At 46.6% G+C, this 20,753-nt stretch overlaps 1 protein-coding gene across 1 annotated transcript in view; it reads right to left on the reverse strand.

Moving 5' to 3' along the window:
* The window catches only part of NOTCH1 (notch receptor 1), an 83,436-nt gene extending 63,430 nt beyond the window's left edge, over window positions 1-20,006 (reverse strand). Inside the window, exons 1-2 of the mRNA XM_054007445.1 lie at window positions 19,739-20,006; window positions 15,529-15,610 (exon numbers count right to left, since the gene is read on the reverse strand). Of these exons, the coding sequence (XP_053863420.1) occupies window positions 15,529-15,610; window positions 19,739-19,796 (140 nt within the window). The 5' untranslated portion in view covers window positions 19,797-20,006. The remainder of the gene's footprint in view (window positions 1-15,528; window positions 15,611-19,738) is intronic.
* Window positions 20,007-20,753: the final 747 nt, after the last annotated feature.

The following is a 20,753-nucleotide window of genomic DNA, read 5'->3' on the forward strand; positions in this document are numbered from 1 at the left end:
GTTAAATTAATTTCATCAGGGATCTTTTACTCCCAGACGCTATCTGAAACAAAACACTTCTGGCACTTCAAATGTAACCAATACTTCTAAAGCAGTCTCATCCCCGAAAAACAGAATCCAGGCTTAATGCAGAGTCATGCATTAATTCCAACAGGTCCACTGGGCTGTCCAAAGAGCAAGGGTTTAGAACACTCTGTGGGTTAGTTCATAAGGATCTAAGGCCTCCTACTCATGCAAGCTGTCCCCATTGTGTTACTTTCTTGATTAAGGACAGCTAGCATGAGTAGAGCTTACAGAATCAAACCCACAATTTGATTGCAGGTGGTCTAACTTCAATGTACCCCTTGGGAACCGTATCCACACAAGCCTTCTAGATCAGCTGAGTACGTGTCCAATAGTTTTCCACTGCACTTTGCATATTAGCTGCAAATGAACCTGGGTTTGAACTTTTTCCAATTTGGATTTTGCCATGAAACTTCATTAGAAATTCATCCGAACATTTTTTATGAGAATTTTCACTTAATTTTTTGATGTTCAAAATAAAATAAAATAAAATAATCCACCTTGTCATTGTTTTCCCCCCAAATTTTGACATTTTTGACTTTTTTTTTTTTTAAAGACAGCTGTAGAAATCATTAACCTTGGAAATGTTAGTGTCATTAGAGAGTACAGGATGGGACTTTTTATGGCCTATGGTGCCATCTTTCAACACCACTTTCACAGCAAAGTTAAAGCTCTTTTGTTGACTTCTAGTAAGATCGCTGCATCGTGTGAGTAAATGTATCTCTGCCTTACCCAGAGGATTCACATGCGGTACTAGGCCAGAATTAAGTTTGATAAACCGTGAAATTTTGGCAAACACTTCAGTGCCAGTGAAACCATCATGTCACTAAAGGATGAATAAAACTTACCGGTACTTCATTTCTTTCTCAAAAATCACCCCATCCACGTTTTGGATAATCATTTAAACGACCTTATCTCCATATATGGAAAAATCCCACAAGCAACACATTTGATGCCTATATCCTACATTACTAATCCTGGAAATAAAACCCAAGATTAAAATCTGAAGGCTACCAAGCGTTAAACAATCTATATTCAGCCCTGATTTATAAACAGAATGAGGATCGGATTTTGAAAAGCTCATAAATGACTTAACAGGCCAAAATCCCATTGACAGTTAGTGGGATATCAGCTCCTCAGTCACTTGGATGCTTTTGAAAATACTAACCTCAAGTATTTCACTAGTTGTACTATGGTGAAACAAACGAGACAGAAAAGAGGAAGAAGCAGACAGCAAGAATGAAAGAGAAAGACAGGAATAGTGATGGATCTATCTTGGGTCTTCCCATAAACTACAGAGGGGTTGTGTGTTTTTTAAGTAATAAAAAATCCCTTAAAATAGTTTTTTGGCAACAAAATTCCCCCATCCAAACAAAGTCTGAGATTAAAAAATACATTTGAGCAGACAAATGTTTCCTTTGAGCCTGATATTTTGGTTGTTAAGTTTAACCAAGGAAACAGCCAGTGAGAGGGGAAGACTGTGCCTTCTACACCTTTCGCCTGCAAAAATCCCTGTGTCAACATGAAGCCTTATTGACTGAAAGCAGACAATAGGGGAGCCTCTGCCCTCAGGCTGCTATCCCACATTCTTCTGCAGTGTTCCTTAGAAACCCACCTTTTATTAGGAACAGCAGGCCCGGTGAAAGGGCCGTCTGTCGCCTTGCCTTTTGACTTTGAGGCCTGTGTCTAACATTTTAATAGCAGCTAGGGGCCAGGGAGAGGTTGGGTTTTCTTTCCCCTCTTCTCTTTCCTCCAGGGTCATTCCATTGCAGGGTCATTCCCCCATCCAGCAACTGTCACGATCCTTTTCCTCTCTAGCCAACCAAACTAACCGCTTTCTCGCCTGAGCGTTCAGACAGCGAGAGGACACCAGAGCTTTGAGGCTGATGGACGCCGGCACAACCGCAGAACGGAGCAATTCCTGTCTTTAGCTGCATCGTCCTCATGACGAAATAGTACAGTATTGGGTCTGCCTGTTAGCCATAACCACATGCGGCCGCATGCCCCAAGTGAAGCTATTGCATTGTTTAACTAGCACTGCATCTTGTTGGAAGAGCCTTATCCACATGTCTTAAAAAACTGGCACCCACGCATTATTTAACTGTAGCCTAGCTGCATAAATCTACTTTGTGTCTAATATTGGTATTTTAAGCATAAACACACACACACAAACCCCTGCCAGATCTAAAACAGTTAGTTCTTATCAAAACAAAATGAAACTGCATAGTGAAAGTTCAATAGCTCTATGCAGCAAACACTAGAAGCCTTGAAAGTACTTTGGCTCTTGCTCTTACAAGACATTAATACCATTAGAAGAGATGTCATGAGCACAACCCCTTTAACTATGACCACCATGGCAGGAGGGCACAGGACTCATAGGGTGGCTGACAGCGTGAACAGCACAAATGCTGAAGTCTTCTTTTGTTATCCCTCCGGGGACCGTCTTCAGTGGACACAAGAAGTGCCATATTGTAGCCTGAGCGGGCCTTGATGGATTAGCCTTTCGTTCTCAGGGTCACCGCGTGGCCCATAAACAGAGTCAAAGCATCGTGCCACTAGTTCTGGCGCCTGTAATATTATACCGTAGGATGGAGGTTTGGTGATTGGACTGCGCTGATGGCTCCGAAATCAGAGGCTGTGGTACCAGGGATCAGCAGGCCTGGGAAAGAGAAATCAGCCCTCCAATGTCTCGGAGAGTGTCTGGGGGGTAAAGATGCCGTACAAAATGAGGCCCAGTTCCCCTGCTCCATGGCAGCTATCCCATTCCACTCCATGAGACTACTCAAGGGAGTAAGGGTTTGCAGGACCACCCCTGGGGCCTACATGCCACCAATATGTCAAAGAGCTTTCGGCTTCCAAGTCTCCATTCACAAAAGAATAAGACACTTGTGAATGAAACATTCTCCTGGTCTGCAGTAGCTTAAAAATTCCTGGCCCAGCACTGGAATCAAACTTTCACATACAGCCGGATTCTTCAGGTCCATTCTTGCCTTCAGCTACATTTCTGCAACCTTTTTGGCTCCCCAGAGTTAGCTATAAGGGCCTGTTCTAAAGCCAAATTAAGGTAAACAGAGTCTATCAACTTAAGCGGACTTTGGAGCAGGCCCTGGGTGACAGGATAGTGAGACATTGCAATATCTAAACTTTAATAAACTGGTTTCTTTCTGAATTCTTTGCCCCATGTCAGAGCAGCAACACAGCATCATAAATCAAAGCACTTTAGCAGACTAACTTCCCAGCCTTCCCTTACATGCTGGAGTTGTACAATCTATTAAATAGGGGAGCAATTATGGCATCTTTAAAACTTACAAATCCATTTCACATCTAAATACCATTAAGCCTTCCCGAGTTTTGGGAAGGGATTTAGGTTAAAATCTTGTTAAAAAGAAAGTGATTTATGTGCAAATAAACTGTTTGCAACTTGACTGAGCATGAAAGTTTCCCATTAAACTTCAGCTCCCTTCCCGCCAACCCTTCCCCCTCCCCATTTGCTGAAGGTTCACGAGGGCTTTCAACCAATGCCTAAATGTTAATCAATTAACTGACGTTGCCAATATTAACTTCAGACAGCCTTGGGGACTGAACATCATGGCATAAAAGCTAGAACAAAATGTTAACTCTTGTATGGGGAATAACGGTCACAAACTACAATACTCTGCTCTCATTAGGTGCAATGTTCAAATCACTGCTTGTTCCAGTGGCACCAGCAATTAGGTCCTAATTTGGCAAAGTACATGGGCTGGTATCTAATTCCAACTGTGAATAATCCTCCCGATTTCAATCAGTTAGGCATGTACTCACTTACCTGGCTGAATCAGGGTCAGAGTTAGTACTGCTGAGTTAAAAGCCACTCTGGTTACTTTTGATTTTAATAAAAAACACCAAACCAAACCACCTAGTACAGTGATGGAGTTAGAAAATAATCTAATACACATCAGCCACATTATAGCAGAACTCCTCCCCTCCTGCAGTGGGGAGGGAAAACTATTCAAACCGGGGCTGTGCCCCCAGACACGTCAGTTACACTGGAACCACACACTTATCCGAAGCACTATTTACCCATGACCCTGATCCTTCTCCCATTCACGTCAATAGGATTCTTGTCACTACATTCTCAGGGAGGAGGCACTGTATCTCCTGCTCCATCTGTATAAGCAGATTCTACTGAACTGCGTTTCTGCTTCAAGAAGTGCCTAGCAAGAGTTGCACAGTGGTCTATGCATCATATAAGGAGAGTTTTCAATGCCCAGGTAACGTCAAGTGGCGTGAAATAGACACGGAGAGGTTAAGGGACTTCCCAATAAAACCAGGAGCCCTGACTTTTTGCCCCACCTTCTAACCACTCAAGAATGCCATTTCCATGTTATGATGGGTAGGCAGATAGCTAGGGAGCGTATCTATGATAGCTGATAGAGATCAGATTAGATGGCAGAGACCTTCAAAAGCCTCTCTGCCCATTGCAGTCAATGGGACTGAGAGTTGGGCTAACTGCTCCCATTGGAATTGTTAGTCCAATGCTAAGTGCTTTGGAAAATCCAGCCTATAATGCGCGTATGTATATAGCTCACAAAAAGTATATACAATGTTTTACAAATAGCATTTGGATATATATGCCCCAATCAAAGCAGGCTTAAAGCACAGTTTTAATTAAAGGAAAAATTCCAGAGTGGCAGACAGGACCCCCGCCAACACCTCCTCCGCCATCTCCTGTACTGCTGCACTTCAGAGCTGTAGGCTCTGCTGACGTAAACGCAAGGCAGCTAACTGGCTCTGATACGCAGCAGAATTTTTCACCACTCTATAAAGTGCCGCCCTGCAATTAACTAGCTCCAACCTGAACTTCTCAACTGCTCTTTTGTTTCCTGTAGTTTCCACAAGGAAGGTCCAACCAAGTTATTTATCCTACTGACTCTTCCCATAGCTCATTACAGTGATGGTTTTCAACCTTTTTTTCATTTGCGGACCCCTACAAAATTTCAAATGGAGGTGCGGACCCCATTGGAAATCTTAGACATAGTCTGCTGCGGCCCCCCAGGCATCCACGGACCACAGGTTGAAAACCACTTCCTTAGAGACATTTATGTACTTCATCCATACGGTCAGTTTAAAACAGCGCTGAATACTCATTTACTCATAAGCTTCAAAGAGATGGACTTGAAAGAGAAAACTATAAGGGATCAGTTATTTTAAACCACCATTGTAGGTAGGCAGGGGGATGAGGAGCCAGGGTATGGTCTTATGGGGCCAGGGTATGGTCTTACCGAGATCTACCAGAGAATGCTTCACAGACACCAAAATCATGTCACAGGAGGCTAAAGGGAGTTCTGCTATTAGCTTCAATGGGAGCCCAGAATGAAAACTTCAGAGCCCCCGTAACACTTTGGTTTAGAGGTGTGGGAGGGAAGTATTTAGCATGCACACAGCATCACCTCTGGAGACACAGGCCTGAGATGGAAGGGACATCTACACAGGATTTCCCTCACTTCTGCTAAAACCGGAAGCCTCTAAACCAAGACCAGCCAGGCTTGATCCATGTGGTTTTTCATTATCACAGAATGGTAGGACTGGGAGGGACCTCAAGAGGTCGTCTAGCCCAGTCCTCTGCACTCATGGCAGGACTATCTAGACCAGTGGTCTCCAAACTTTTTTGATTGCGCACCCCATCAGTAAAAATATTTTGAGCAGCACCCCCTGCTCCCGGCTCTCGAAGCGAAAAAAAAAAAAAAAAAAAAGCCGCTCGGACACCCGGCCGAACTGCCGAGGGGAAAAAAAAAAAAAAAGCGGCGCTGCTCCTCCTGCCGTGCACCCCGAAGGATCCTCTTGCGCACCCCCTCGGGCACCACTGTGCACCCCACTTTGGAGACCACTGCTCTAGACCATCCCTGAGCAGCGTGTGTCTAACTTGTTCTTAAAAATCTCCAGTGATGGAGATTCCACAGCCTCCCTGGGCAATTTATGATGTGAATCTATTCAGTACCAACGAACAAACCCCCCCCTCTAATCAGACTCTCATCTCAGCTATGAATGGGAAAGATGCTCATTGACTTCAGTGGGCTTTGGCGCAAGCCCTTATTTTGTGCATTGTCTTCCATACAAGAGGCCAGATTCTCATCTCAATTCCACCCCTGTAAATCTGGAATAACTCCAGACTTCTTTGGCATTACACCACTTTTGCCAAAAGGAGAATCTGATCCTCAGATAAGACCGCCTGATTTCAAGTTCTGATTGCCATCTTACAGACATCTGTACTCAGAGGCTCTTACGAAGAAGCATAAATGGAGAAAATAAACTCTACAATAACATGTTTCCATATTTGGCCGCAATCCCTAGCTGGTGTAAACTGGAATACTTCAACTGAAGTCACTGGAGCAACGCTGATTAACAATAGCTGAGAATCTAGCCTATTGTCTCTGTATCGTTCCTTGGAAATTAAATAAACAGTCACAAACCTCATGTGTGAGAACATGGGAGCAGAATTCTTTACAACGTGACGGTTCTATGGGAAACTAAACTCCTGGACCTGCAGAGAAGGCGCTAATATTAAACTGACCTTCCTCAGGGATATCTTTAACATTATGCACCACATGGGGCCTTCCTTGCTGAATTTATAGTAAATGCACATTTTTATTGGTCTATTCCAGTGGTTCTCAACCTATTTACCATTGTGGGCTGCATCTACAGCCCAAAATGTGTTATGTGGGCCACACCCAATGCTACCTGTATGACCCTGTGGATGTCACCTGGGCCACAGGTTGAGAACCACTGGTATTCCCTATGTGTAAAAAACCTTAACGTATTCAAATAAGCGCAAAGCTTAATAAGCAAGCATGAAACTAGAATCGCTACTCTTATAAATTAATACTCTTCTGTCACTTGGGTTATTGTAAGCTGTTTGGAGCCGTCTCTTTGCTCGGTGTTTGTACAGCGCCTAGCACAATGGTCTGTTACTCGGACTCCTAGGCACTACCGCAACACAAATAATAAATAGGAATAATATCATCCTTCTAACAGCACTTCCAGAGTATCCTGCAGGATCCGGCTCTTAGCTAATAGTCACTGGGCTCTGAATATCGCTGCTAAAGGGATGTTTAGTGACTATGTTTCAAAAGTTGTCAGTAGTGAAGAGTAACAGCCAAGCATCAAATACCATCGGCAAGCAGAGCAGTCCAGTTAATGGGAGTGCTGAGCTCCGCCAAATTCCCCACGGGGTTCAATGGTTTTAAATTAGAATAAAAGCCAATGTGCACCCAATCCGCCTGCCATTCCACCCATTGACTTCAGAGGATTTTGCGGGATGCAGATCAGGGGAGAATTTGGATCTTAAGGCCAGATTCTGCTCTCAGCTGTCTCCAATGGAATTACGCTGGATTTACAATGGAGCTGTTTCCAGATTTACACCGGTGTAACAGAGCAGTACGGGGCCCTCTGCATTGAAAGTACAATGGAGGAGCTTTCAACACCAAGGGCCAAATTCTCCTCAGTTACATCAGTGCAACTGCTGCAGTGATATGCAGCCAGCCAGCACATGGTATTACAGTCGCCCCATTTACCACCTCCAAAGAGGGGGTAGGAGCACATGGCCCGGGGACTGGCTGGCTGCACAGAGGTGAATTTCTCTGACATATGCAGCCCGTGTTCAAGCAAAGTCCTCCTGAGTCTAAGAACTGCAGCACTGGGCCCGTATGTTGGCATTTGCGTGGCCATGCTCTGACACCCCTGCCCACACAGCCCATTTTTGCCCTGGTTACCCTGAAAACACAAAAGTTTACATCCCATGTCCTTTGAGTTGAGCCCTTGAAAGCTTCCTACTGCTGGACAGCCCATTACACTCCAGGAATGCCATTCCATTGACTTCCTGCATTCGGCTGCAGCTCCACACACCTGCTCTGGGGATGCAGGACACCAATTGCCAAAGCTCCATGTTAGTTCAGCTACAGCCAAGTAAATCATTTACCTCCTGGTGGTTGTGGCACTGCACTGAACCATGCGGAGGTCTCCAAATATACACACTTCCAGAGAAACAAAACTGTCCCATGTTTAGATGCGGCAGCAGAAGCAGAATTACATGGAGGAATCACAAAGCCTGTGGTTCAACTCCAGTGTCCAGGAGCAGAAATGAACAGATACTAAAAGTCTTGGCATAATTCTTCCTACACCAAAACCAACTCAAGTTGTTACTGCACAACGGGCCAGAAAGTAGAGTGAGCGCCATTAAAAACTGGGCAGGTACCACCCGCAGGCGTTTACCACAGGACGGGGGGGGTCAGTACACCCCCTTCTAGGCCCAGCGGGATAAACAGCCATCTCCTAATGGTGCCCAGTGTGATGAAGAGCAAGAGGCGCTATTTGAAAGGCAGGCTCCGTTAGTCTGGAATTTGCACTGGACTCGTTTTCCTCTATGCGCTTAGATCCCTGTAGTGCCTAGGCCTGACACAGTGTCGGAGGCCTCTTTCAGTGTCCAATCCCAAGAGATGCTGAGCATCCACAAATCCCACCCAGAGGAGTGGGAACTGCTCATCACCTGTCTGGATATGGCCCTCAGACAGGTGGATGGATTCCTATCTAACATCTAAGCCAACCACCTATATATATATATATATATGGAGATCTACCTATCTCATAGAACTGGAAGGGGCCCTGAAAGGTCATCAAGACCAGCCCCCTGCCTTCACTAGCAGGACCAAGTACTGATTTTGCCCCAGATCCCTAAGTGGCCCCCTCAAGAACTGAACTCACAACCCTGGGTTTAGCAGGTCAATGCTCAAACCACAGAGCTATCCCTCCCCCTTTAAAAAAATGGAGATATGCCTCACCTTTCACATCAAAAGTCTACTTTGCTTTGGGAAGATACAGATGTTGATGTAGGATCCTGCAAGTAAATGCAGGCTCCTCTACCCTACAGACTTGATTTATGGCCTGAAAAACTATACCCATACCCTGGAGATAGCTTAGCCATGGGAACTCACCATAATGACCACACGTACACCAGCCTATGGTAATTGCGCCCTGAGGCTACTAGTTGGTTAAATATGTTTATGCTCTAAAAATTTCACATTCCACTCACGTACATACAGTTACCAGTCAGCACGTCTATGAACATGAGCAAAGTGAGGGTCAGGGCACCTCCAGGTCCGGAAAGAAAAAGTTAATTTACAAAGGATGTTAGTTTAAAACTTGCTAATTGCTTGCTGATGTATGTTATTCAGCCCTTTAACTGCCAAATTGTTTGTTTCTAATGTTTTACAAATAGAGGGGCAAAGAAGGTGGGGAACAAGTGGAACCATCTAATGCAATATATAGTAAACGAGGGGTTCTCAAACTGGGGGTCGGGACCCCTCAGGGGGTCCCGAAGTTATTACATGGGGGGGTCGCGAGCTGTCAGCCTCCACCCCAAACCCTGCTTGGCCTCCAGCATTTATAATGGTGTTCAATATATAAACAAGTGTTTTTAATGTATATGGGGGGGGGGGGATTGCACTCAGAGACTTGCTGTGTGAAAGGGGTCACCCGTACAAAAGTCTGAGAATCCCTACAATAAACTATAACCCCCTTTGGGCCAGAGCATCAGGTAGCGGAAATCAGCAGAGCTCCATTGAAGTTAACGTAGTTATGACGATTCACACCAGCTACGATTCTAGCCCTTTGAGGTCAGATAGTTCTCACAGGGCAGGTTCAAGCGATGAAGAAAAAAAAAAAACCCCATAACATACGGGCAGAATCCCTATGAGCAGTGTAGCTACATCTGCCATCGTGAGCGCAGGTGATCAATAAACAGGATCACACAAGTTCTAAGGCTCTTCATTCTTCTAAGTCTTGCTCAGAGTCTCTGGTGGCATTTAAGGAAAACGGCGTGATACACTCCTGTTCCCAAACCCTTGGCCGAGGGATTGGAATAACTCAACGTGGAGGCAGAATCTGAATCAGCTCAAGGTGGCAACAAGAGGGATTTCACCAAGGCCAGATTCTCAGTTCATCAGCGTCACTCGGCTGATTTCAATGATGGAACACTTTGCACAGGCACAAGGCAAAAGGCGCTGGAGAATGAGCCCCCTACACCCGTTCTGAGAAACGTCCTAAATGATGTTTGGCAGGGAGGTGGCCGGGACCTGCAACCAGTTTCTTGCACGGAGCACGTGACAAGAGATATAGGCAAAGTTCAGCCATGAAATCACCCTTCCAATCCCTCTGCTGACTGTTTGAGACTAGAAGCCAAATTGGGATGGGTGGGGGAAAAGTAATACATGAAAAAAATCCCTAAAAACCAGCATAAAACAACACAAGGGGCCAGGTCCTCCGCTGGTGCGAATGGATGAAGCTCTGCTGACTCGGGGGGCAGTGCTGATTTATGCCAGCTGAGGATCTGGACCAAGATTCTCTTCCACTGGAAGCTGCAACAGGGGATGCTGATGCTTTTGTATTTTTAATCTACCCTCTTCCACCAAGTCTCCAGACTCCAACCCTGTTCCTTCCGAACACATGAGATCAGACTTGAAACGACCACCCAGGAGCCTCAACGTGGCTGAATCACCATGAGACTGTTCCTTTAAGAGTTTCCTCTGGTTGATTGTTTCACACTCCACCCTCTTCCTGTCCAGCATGGAGGCGACGTTTTTTCTTTGTTATTATTTCATGGAAATAACGTTGGGCTAAAGCACATGAGAAATATCAAACCAGAAGGAAACATCCGTCCTTTAAAATGAGATAACAATGACTGAGCAGTTGAATAACCCAGAGGCCACAAAACACTGCAGAATTGAGACTGTCGCTGTAGCTTTCTGGTTGTCACCACAAAAATTATTTTAATCTAAAATAATAACCTCTTGCTTTTTAAAATCGAGGTTTAAACAAATATTTCCCCAACTCCTACGGGTCAGATCCATTGGCCACTGCAGTTTTTTCATTGACCTCCACAGCCTTTGGATCAGGCCCTATATCCAGAAGTTGAACCATAAGGCTACAGAGATTCATAAACAAAAGGAAGTACTTTAGCAAACTGACCTTTCCCTCACTGCAAACCTAGTGGTTAGATTTAACCTGTTCTTTCGCCTTAAAAGCCGCTTTGCTACACAGGGCCAGATTCTCAGCACGTTGGCGTAACCCATAGGCGCCAACTCTGTGGGTGCTCCGTGGCTACAGCACCCACGGAAAAAAATTGGTGGGTGTTCAGCACCCACCGGCAGCTCCCCGTGGCCCCGCCCCGCGCCCCTGCTCCAGCTCGCCTCCGCCTCCTCCGCGAGCACACCGCCACGTCCTGCTTCTTCCCCCTCCCTCCCAGCGCTTGCGCCGCGAAACAGCTGATTCGCGGCGCAGGGAGGGAGGGGGGAGGAGGGGGAACGCGGTGTGCTGGGGGAAGAGACGGGGGCAGGGATTTGGGAAAGGGATCCAATAGGGGCACGGAGGGGGCGGAGTTAGGGAGAGGACTTTGGGGATGGGGTTGGAATGGGGGCAGGGCCAGGGGCGGGGATGGGGTGGAGTCGGGGCGGGGAAAGGGGCGGGGGGCGTGAGCACCCTCCCGCGCCAGAGAAAGTTGGTGCCTATGGTGTAACCCCCTGATTTCAGTGATGAAACACAGGTGGGACTGAATTTGTACTTCAGACCCCTCCCAAACCATGTGCTTTTAACTAGTGGAACAGGGGCTTGCTGGGAATAAAATTCGCCTGTCACAACAATCTTAGACTAGTCCTATTCATTTGCGATGGTACCAGTCCAAAATATAACTGTACCAATGTTTAATTAGGACCTATCACTGCAAGTCAAAGTGATCTTCAGAAAAACCTTTTCATCTGATCTGGGAACATGTTTGATTCAAATGAGAGCCTATTCCTTAAAGCCACAGTTAACACACACCACAAAACCACACTTGTCAGTGCTGTTGCAGTCAGTGGCTAGCATCACCATCTGCTGGTACAAACTTTTGCAAACCAGGCTTTTTAAAGTTACAAATCCAGGGCAAGTGTTTGGTGTTGGGTTATTTTTACCTTGAGTTAAGTTCCTCGCAAGATCCCGTTAGGTGAAACATCACAATAATCTTTCTAGCTACTTGCAAGATCATATTATTCCTGCATAGGAACTCTAAAGAGACAAGGTGAGTGAGGTATTATCTGTTATTGGACCAACTTCTGCTGGTGAGAGAGACCCGCTTTCGAGCTTACACAGGGCTTTTCTTCGCGTCTGGGAAACATACTCCGAAACCCGCAGAAGAGCTCTGTATAAGCTTGAAAGCTTGTCTCTCTCGCCAACAGAAGTTGGTCCAATAACAGATATTACCTCACCCACGTTGACTCTTTAATGTCCCGGGACCGACACGGTTAGAACTACACTGCATATAGGAACACTAAAGGCAATTTAATTAGGCCACTTCTGTTGCAAGACCTCTAGCTGATCAAATGCCCAGGCCTCTTCATTCAATTAAAGCTCTATGTACAAGACGGACTGGCAAGGAGACAATAAGATAAAGGACCAGGAGTTTTAGGAAATGTAGCTGTAAAGTAACAAAAGTAAGTGAAAGCTCATCATTTCACCCTGGTGATGTGCTTTCCACAACAGGGCTTAGACACTGATAGCTCTGAAACCAAAGTTACTTTCAAGTAACTCAGTCAGTTAGCTCTCTGCTGTAATGAGTATCCACAACAAATGCAGAGATACTTCTCCATTGGAGTAGCTTCTCCCTCGTACACTATTTATTTCACTCCACTTTCTAATTGGATTTGTGGGGGAAGCACAAAGGGGCTTTATGGCCAAACTGTGTTAAGTGCCAGGCCAAACTGAGATGTGGCCTCTAGCCAAAATAGTATGTTTCATCCAGGCGCCAATGGGAGGTGCCAGCTTTTTCCACTTCTGCTATCTATGCTCTTAACTTTGCTTTATTTAAGGGGCTTGGAAGCAAAACTCCTAGTAAAGAGATACTTAGAGAAGTCTGAAAAATAAGATTTTGCTAATCCCTATCAGCTACCTTGGAAGTTACATCTCATCCAACGTCTCAGTCCCTACCAAACTTGCCTTCCCGAAATCATCATCCATTCAAAGTTCAACCTACACAGACAGCATTCAATATTAATGACTACTGAAACCTTAGTTTTCTGCAAAAACAGCTCACACATTTGCAAGCGGCTCTGTATTTGTGGTCAAGAAGATAAGTCACTTACAGCTGCCAGCAAAGAAATTCTTCAAAGATACCAAACACTCTCTTTTTCTCTTAAAAAAGACAGATACTTTGGAGGCTTTTCCTCCTTCTAATAGAGCTTGCACACATCAGATCTAATTAGATTCCACTGCCATCTGCACATGCAATGTAAATCGGGAGTTGCAGGGAGTTGGAACTTAAGAGAAAGAAAGAAAGCAAGAAAGAAAGAAACCACAAGGAAAAGGAGGGGTGTAGGGTTGGGGTGGGGGGATGGAAAGAGTTATGCATTCGGGGAAGCCATACATGATTAGTCACACAGCATTAATCTGCCTCCCTTAACAATAGCTGCCGAATTTCGACCGAATCCCAGCTGTCGTTCTTTGAATGAAAGAAAACAAGATTTAGAGCGTCAAGCGTTGGTAAGGGCTTCTGCAAAAAAAAAAAAAAAAAAGTGGCGTGCATTCATTAGTAGCTCACAAAGGGACCCAACTTTTGTCCATTAAATTGTTCATGTGCCTGATTAATTTGCTGATTTTTTTTTCCAAGGGGGTGGCAGTTTGGGTGAAAAGGAGGGGGCAGGAGATGCCAAACTGGGCAGAATAACCCAACTGAAGCAGACACGCAAACCTGATCTTTCCCCTCCCCCCTGAATGTTGTCGAGGAAGATTGCCATTCAACAGTTGGCATGGAAATGCCGTCAGGTCCCTCTGCAGAGGGGAGCTCTGAATTGGAAGTCTGGACTGGACAAAACTGTCTTCTTGGCAAGCCCCAACCTCACACACGCTTAACAGGTGGATGGGGGAGGCTGGCTGGAAAACAAACCCATTCGGATTTCGTTTATGTAATAGTTAAAAAAAAAAAAACCCAAAACTGGAATCTTATTCATTTCTCTTTGGTTATTGTTCCTTGGAAGGTTGGAATGAAATCAGTCATCGCTGTGGTAGGTCGATTAGTGAGTCCTTCAGGGAATCCCAACATTTTACACATCAGATGGCTCCATGATCCAGGATTGGAGAAAGCCGGTCAGAGAACCGTCACATAAAACTATCTTGCAGGCAAAAGGTGCCTCCTTCTTACTGAGTGAACCATGCATTCTTATGAGCCTAATCCTGCAACACAGCATGGGCCTTATCCTTGGCTGGGGAACATTGACTTCAATGGAGTTATGCTGATGTGCCATAGCTGAGAGCCTGGCCACAACCGCCTTCAACCCCCATTGACTCTAATGGGAGGTGGCGGCCCCTTGTCACACCCACTGAAGTCAATGGATACCTAAATATCTGTTTATTTCAGTGGCAGCAGAATCAGAATCCTGACGTTAGGAAGATCACTCTCTATTGTACATTGACATTATGGTGTCCACAATTCAAAAACCATGTTGATAAACTGGAGGCAGTTCAGAGAAGAAGCAGGAGAAGGAGAAGGAAAACATGCCTTATAGCAACAGACTCAAGGAGCTCAATCTCTAACAAACAGAAGGTTACAGGATGACTTGATTACTTGATTGTAAGTACCTACATGGGGAACAAATATTTATGAATAATGAGCTCTTCAACCTAGCAGAGAAAGGTATAACACAATCCAATGGCTGGAAGTTTAAGCTAGAAAAATTCAGATTTAGAAATAGGATGTAAATTTTTAGCTGTGAAGATAATTAACCACTGGAATAATTCATCAAGGGTCTCCATCACTGGCAATTTTTAGATCAAGACTGGATGTTTTTCTAAAAGATCGGCTCTAGGAATTATTTTTGAGAAGCTCCACGGGTTTGCTATACAGGAGGTCAGATTAGGTGATCACAGTGGCCCCTTCTGGCCTTGGAATCTATGAATCTATGAATCATGGGGTTGTCACTGAGTGTGACCTCTGGCCAAAGGGTAGGGTAAATAATAGGATACTCTTAAAATGCTTGCTGGATTTTTTGCAGTGGACATTAGTGCTTTTTACAGGCCCAGCAGGTGGTCTCTGAAGCACAAGATTCTGGGGCCAGAAGCAGGAGCTTGTCCTGGAGTGAATTAAAAAAAAAAAAAACGGAATAAGGCTATCAAGAATCTCCCTTAGAAGTTACTTATTGGTCCAGATGGTACTAACTCCTGCTCCGCTGCCTTCAACAGGGTGACACATTTGGCCCTTTCTTGTATTTTCCCCCCAACCGGGACACCATTGACTCCTATTCAAGTAGGACTGGATCCCAATATGGCTGCAAATTATTCTTGCACCTCAAATAAAGGAAATGCTTTTCCTCTTTTCGAATTCAGGTCCTTCAAAGCAAAGTCAACTTTATGGCAATGTGTTCATCTAGATAAAGGGAACTCATTGGCTCAGTTCTCTTTTATACTTACAGGCATACCCCAGTCCCATTGGAGTAAGTTTCACACTTCCCCCCATTCAAGCAGGATTCGGCAGGCTGGGTACATCGTAAACCTGCAAACAGAAGATGAGAATTAGCCAGAAGTTAGGCCATGTCTACCCTACAAAATTACATTGACCGTTGGCATACAGACGCCTCAATAATTAGATCACTTGTGCGTGTTGACACTTTGCTCCTTGTGTCGGCGGTGTGCGTCCTCGGCAGGAGCGCTGGTATCGAGTGAACTGTCAGCGTGGGGCATTGTGGGACAGCTTCTGAAGGCCAGTAACAGTCGACGTAAGCAATGGAATGTCTACACTGATGCTGTGTCGACCTCAACTACATCAACCTTGACGCTACGCCACTCGTGGAAGTGGAGTTATTAAATAGGTGTGCCAAGGCAATTCTGACAGCGGGAGTGAAATTTTAGCATAGACACTTCCATAGTTAGGTCGATGTTAAGCTGCCTTGCGTTGACCTAACTCTGTAGTGTAAACCAGGCCTTCAACACCTCTATTAGCCTAATCCCCAGAGAGAACAAACTGAGTCTTTTGCTGATCAAAGGCCTTCTCTTACTCAAGTCAATGAGAGGGGGTCTTATATTAGTCTATATCAGCAGGCTAACAGAGACTCTAGCTCTGCTAAACCTCTGGAAGTGATGGGCTCTCAGTAGAAGTCATCATCAAATGATGAAACACATAAAAATGCATGGCTAATTGCACTGGGCCGAGCTGTGACCAGTTTCTAGGCAGCATGTGATTTCAAAGGGGGTTGGCATAACATGGCCCAGTCTCTTGTCTTTTATGCAGGGAAAAGCTGGCCTGAAAAGATCATTTTTGCAACCTTCATGGATTTCGGACTCAATCTTTCATTCCTTATTCAGCTACACTCCGAAGGAGCTCAATGGGAGCACTGCCTAAGTATGGAGTCGGTCAGGCCCTTAGGGTTTGGGTGACATGGGCTATTCTAAAAACCTAACCAAGGGGACCAACCGGTAACCATTACTCATAGGAGTAATCTTTATTTAAGTGAGTAGTCCACTGAAGCCTACAAGGGTAAGGATTTCAGGATCTGGTCCTTTGGGCCAAATTCTGCTCTCAGTTATCCTGGAATTACTCCTGATTTTACATCTCAATCTGGCCTGTAGACTGTAAACTTTTCAGGGCACAGCCCCTTGGCCAAAATTGACTCTCACATTGGGGTAAAACCAGAGTAACTTCAGATCAATCAGTGGAGTTACTTCAGATTTACACCAGGGTCTCTTCAAGCAGAATGCATCCTTGGATGTTTGGTGTGTCTGCAAAGCCCCATGCATCTCTACAGCACTGCGTAAAAATCATTCAATAATAATTGCAGATAGGACTCTTAACCAATAAAAACCAGCGGAGGCCCACTGCAGTGGCATGGGACATTAGTGGAATGAAGGCTGCCCGTGACAGAAGGTGTTTCCAATATGCAAATGGTGGTGTACAATGGAATGCCACCAAACATATGGCGCCGTGCTAGCAATGCTGCATAACAGCTTACAGGGGAACGGGGGCTGCCACGGAGCGTTAAAGAAAAGCAGTCCCGGAGCAGCCTGGGCTGCTTTCACACGGCAAAGTGATCTGCAAACTTTAAGTTCAGATTACAGGGCAGGCTCCCATCCTTGTTCTCAGCCACCTAGCTGGGTTTCTCCTTCTCCCCCCCCCCCCCCCATACTGCTACTGTCCTGACTACAGAAAACGCTCCTGAAACTATTGCTCAATTGTCTGGCTGTTCAGATATTCATGGTTAAAAAAAGAAAGACAGACAGACAGACAAAAAGTGGCTACAGACTGTCCTACAGAGGGAGAACAGAGTCATAAAGCCACAGGCGCACACTCCCCTCCTTGCTCGTGGGAAAAAGCAACAGCTGCAGAGCAGAGCCTTCCCTGATTCCTAACAAAGGGGGAAATCAGAGCTGCCCATTGTAAAACGTTAAAGACACCTCTTGTTACATTATTTACTGTAGGGCAGCTCTCAATCCCTATCACCCTTGATACTCAATACCTGCTGCCTGAAAGATCTGATTGAGTCAACTAACAGCCCCACTACCTCCTCCCATGCCAACACACTGCAGCCTGTTTTCTTTGGGGAGGAGGGAATTAAGCCAGCCTGGGTCTCTCCTCAGTTATGCAAAACGAAGTGAAACTAGACAGCGCAAATGTTACCTAAACGGGGCTCTTCCCGGAAGGCTGTGATGACACCCTTACTATGAGTAAGACTTCTGACTTTATATCATAACTCTGAAGTACACAGGGGAAGGCTACGCTACTTAAGGCATTAATGTCTCAATGCTCAGTCCTACACTCCCTGATCTAAAAGCTCCAGGAGAGAAACCTCAGTCTCTCTCCTGTTTAAAAATCGTTGCATTTAGGACAGATGCAGCTAGGCATCCTTTTTATATACACACACGTATATATATATATATAAACCCCAACAACATGCGAGGACAGTGTGCAGGTATGAGAGATGGCTATACTGGCTGGCTGAGCACAGACCCCTTTTTTCTCTTATACATCAACACTGCATCTCCTGGTAACCTCCCTGGCTGGCATCAGTGGCACTGGTCTCAGTGGGAGTCAGGGTGGCAGAATCCAACCCACTATGTTACAGTTAGCATCTGTTTGAGCCAAACACTTAAGGGCCAGATTCTGCTGCCTTTTCACTGATTAACACTTACTCCGCGCTAGCAGGCCCCAGGAAGTCAGTGAGACTACTCACAGGAGTAGGTGCTACTCCTGTATTTATACTCTTATATAGCACTTTTCAAAAGCACTTCACCATCTTTATTTTTTCAGTGTTGTGAGGATAAAGGCATTGAAGTGCTACATTTCCAAGCAGAGATGCACAATACAATTATTTCTGCATGTTAAGGAGATTTTTTTTTTTGAAAGCATCTTCCTACTCATTTCTCTCACCTTGGTGAAACTTATGCATCTTTCATTTTTAGGCCTTTTAGACTAAAAAAGAATTGTTGCACAAGTTTCCATTTGATTGTTTCCCCAAAGGTTACTGCACTGTGCCGAAACACAACGGCCTCTGACATCCGCCCCAAAACTTGCAAGGAAAGGGCTGAGAGAACAAGAAATCTGACGTCGATTCGAGAAACAGGAAATAAAAAATTAACCAGGCTTTCAAAAAATAAAAACCAATCTCCGGCTTGTTCAGCACTCCCTCCAGCCTTGAAAAGTGGACAAGGTAAAGAGCTACTTTCTGAGCTTTGCTACATGAAATATTCGACTGCTGAGAAAAAAGAACTCATAAAAAACCCCCACACAACTCATCACATTGCTATCCTGAGATCAGTTTTCAAAACTACCCCCCCCCCCCACACACACAGACAGAGGCTTGTTTTGTGTTACAAAACCAGTCATGCTTTCCAGCCCTGGTGATGGCAGCTTTTAAGGGCTTGCTCCTCTCAGGAGAGCTCGAGAGAATAAAGTTTTAATAAAGTTTTTCAGCTCAACCCACAGCCTCCTTCGCAGCCTCCTTGGCTCGGATTTGGTTGAGCGCTCAAGTTCTGCCACTTTGTGAGGCAGGATCAGCTCTTCCCCCAGATTGTTTTAAAAGCGAGGGGGTTAAACACACTGGATTCCTCCCCCCGGAGCGATGTCTGCCACACACCCTCTCAGGTGGGTTGTGATCTTTTAAAATCGGAGGGGAGTGGGGAGGAGAAATTCCCTCTTGGAGGGCAGTTGGAAGCAGCCAGCAAAGCAACAGACACAGACACACACACCGATTTCACTCCGGATTGCTCATTTGCCTAATAAGAATAGAACTTTCCAAGCCGCCGTGTTTTCCCCTTCAGGCTGCTCCGCCAGTCAGCCCTGCTTTCACTTTGCAAAGGGTTTCACCTGCCTTAGAGTGAGCCCCGGGCTCTCCCCCGCTGGGACCCCCCAGCACCGAGGGGGTCTCTCCCCTTCTCCAGTTAGGAAGTCCCCTCTCCTCACGCCTGGCTTCCCCCACCCCCCGGGGGGGTACAGGGCAGGGGAAGAAGGGAAACAAACGGGCAAGAAAGTTTCCATTTCGCCGGCGAGAGAAGGCAGGACTTTGGCTGGGACATGCCGGAGCCCAGCTCCATCTCCCGGGGCGCTCAACTGCTGGGTGGCCACAGACCAGACCCCCCCCCCTCCGCCCCCATCCTCTCCCTTTCCCCCGGGCCCAGCCCTGGCCCCTACCTCGGCTCAGCACGGGCAGCAGTGACAGCAGGAGGCTCTGCACCAGAAGTTGCTGCATTCCTTCTCTTCGAGCTCCACACAGGCGTCTCTCTCTTTGCGCTGGTCCTGGCCCCCCTTTCAGAGCCACATCGATCCCGGGGCGCCCCCAGCCAGCCGGCGGGCATGCAGGATCCCCCCCCCAAAAAAAGCACCCCAAACTCAGGCGGGAAAAGCAATCCGCTCCCAGGGAGAAATGCCCGGTGCCCCGAGAGACGCAGAGAGCCGCAGCGCCCCGTGCAACCTCCGGCTGCAAATCCCCTAGTGAGGAGGAGGAGGCGGCTCTGAGCCGCGCTCTCCTCCCATTTCTCCCCCCCCCCCATCCTTCCGCCCAGGTGCCCCGGGCTCAGCCCAGCCCGCCCAGGGGCAATGGGGAACCTGCCCCAGGGCTGCCAAGGGCAGGTGGGGGCGGGATCGTTTTGGGGAGCTGCTCCCCAAGCCCCTGCGCTCAGGAGGAGCCCGGGGAGGGGAACTCCTTGGCGTCGGGAAGTTTCCCAGGCTGCTGGAAGTTGTGTGTGTGTGTGTGTGCACGCGGAGGGATCCCTGCGCCGCTCACCCCAAAGCTGGGTTGTGGTGGTCCCCCGGGATGCCCTGCCCGCGGCCCAGCCCCTGGCATTCTGCCCCCGGGCTCCGGGAGGGGGCCGGGGCTGGTCGGAGGGTAGAAAACGCTGGGAAAGTGTGTTTGCCCCTGTGCAACAAGAGGGGGACTTGAGGCTGCATGTTGCTGGGGGGGTCAGAGGGGCAAGAGCTGGGTGCTGCTAGAGGACAAGTTGTATCAGCTATTTAGCGGGTGGACGAGAGTAACCCTCACCCCCCACTAGGACTGTGGGAAAAGTCATTGATAGCCAGACTGCCTAACCTGTGGACTGATGGGGAGAGGGGGGAACAGTATTCAAATACTGGCACAGCAGATGCACCCACAAAAATGTGAACTCAACCCCTGCACCTCCCAGAGCCTGCGTTGTGCATGCAAAAGTGT

This window comes from Malaclemys terrapin, chromosome 17 (assembly GCF_027887155.1).
Source record: "Malaclemys terrapin pileata isolate rMalTer1 chromosome 17, rMalTer1.hap1, whole genome shotgun sequence".
Taxonomy (NCBI): Eukaryota; Metazoa; Chordata; order Testudines; family Emydidae; genus Malaclemys; species Malaclemys terrapin.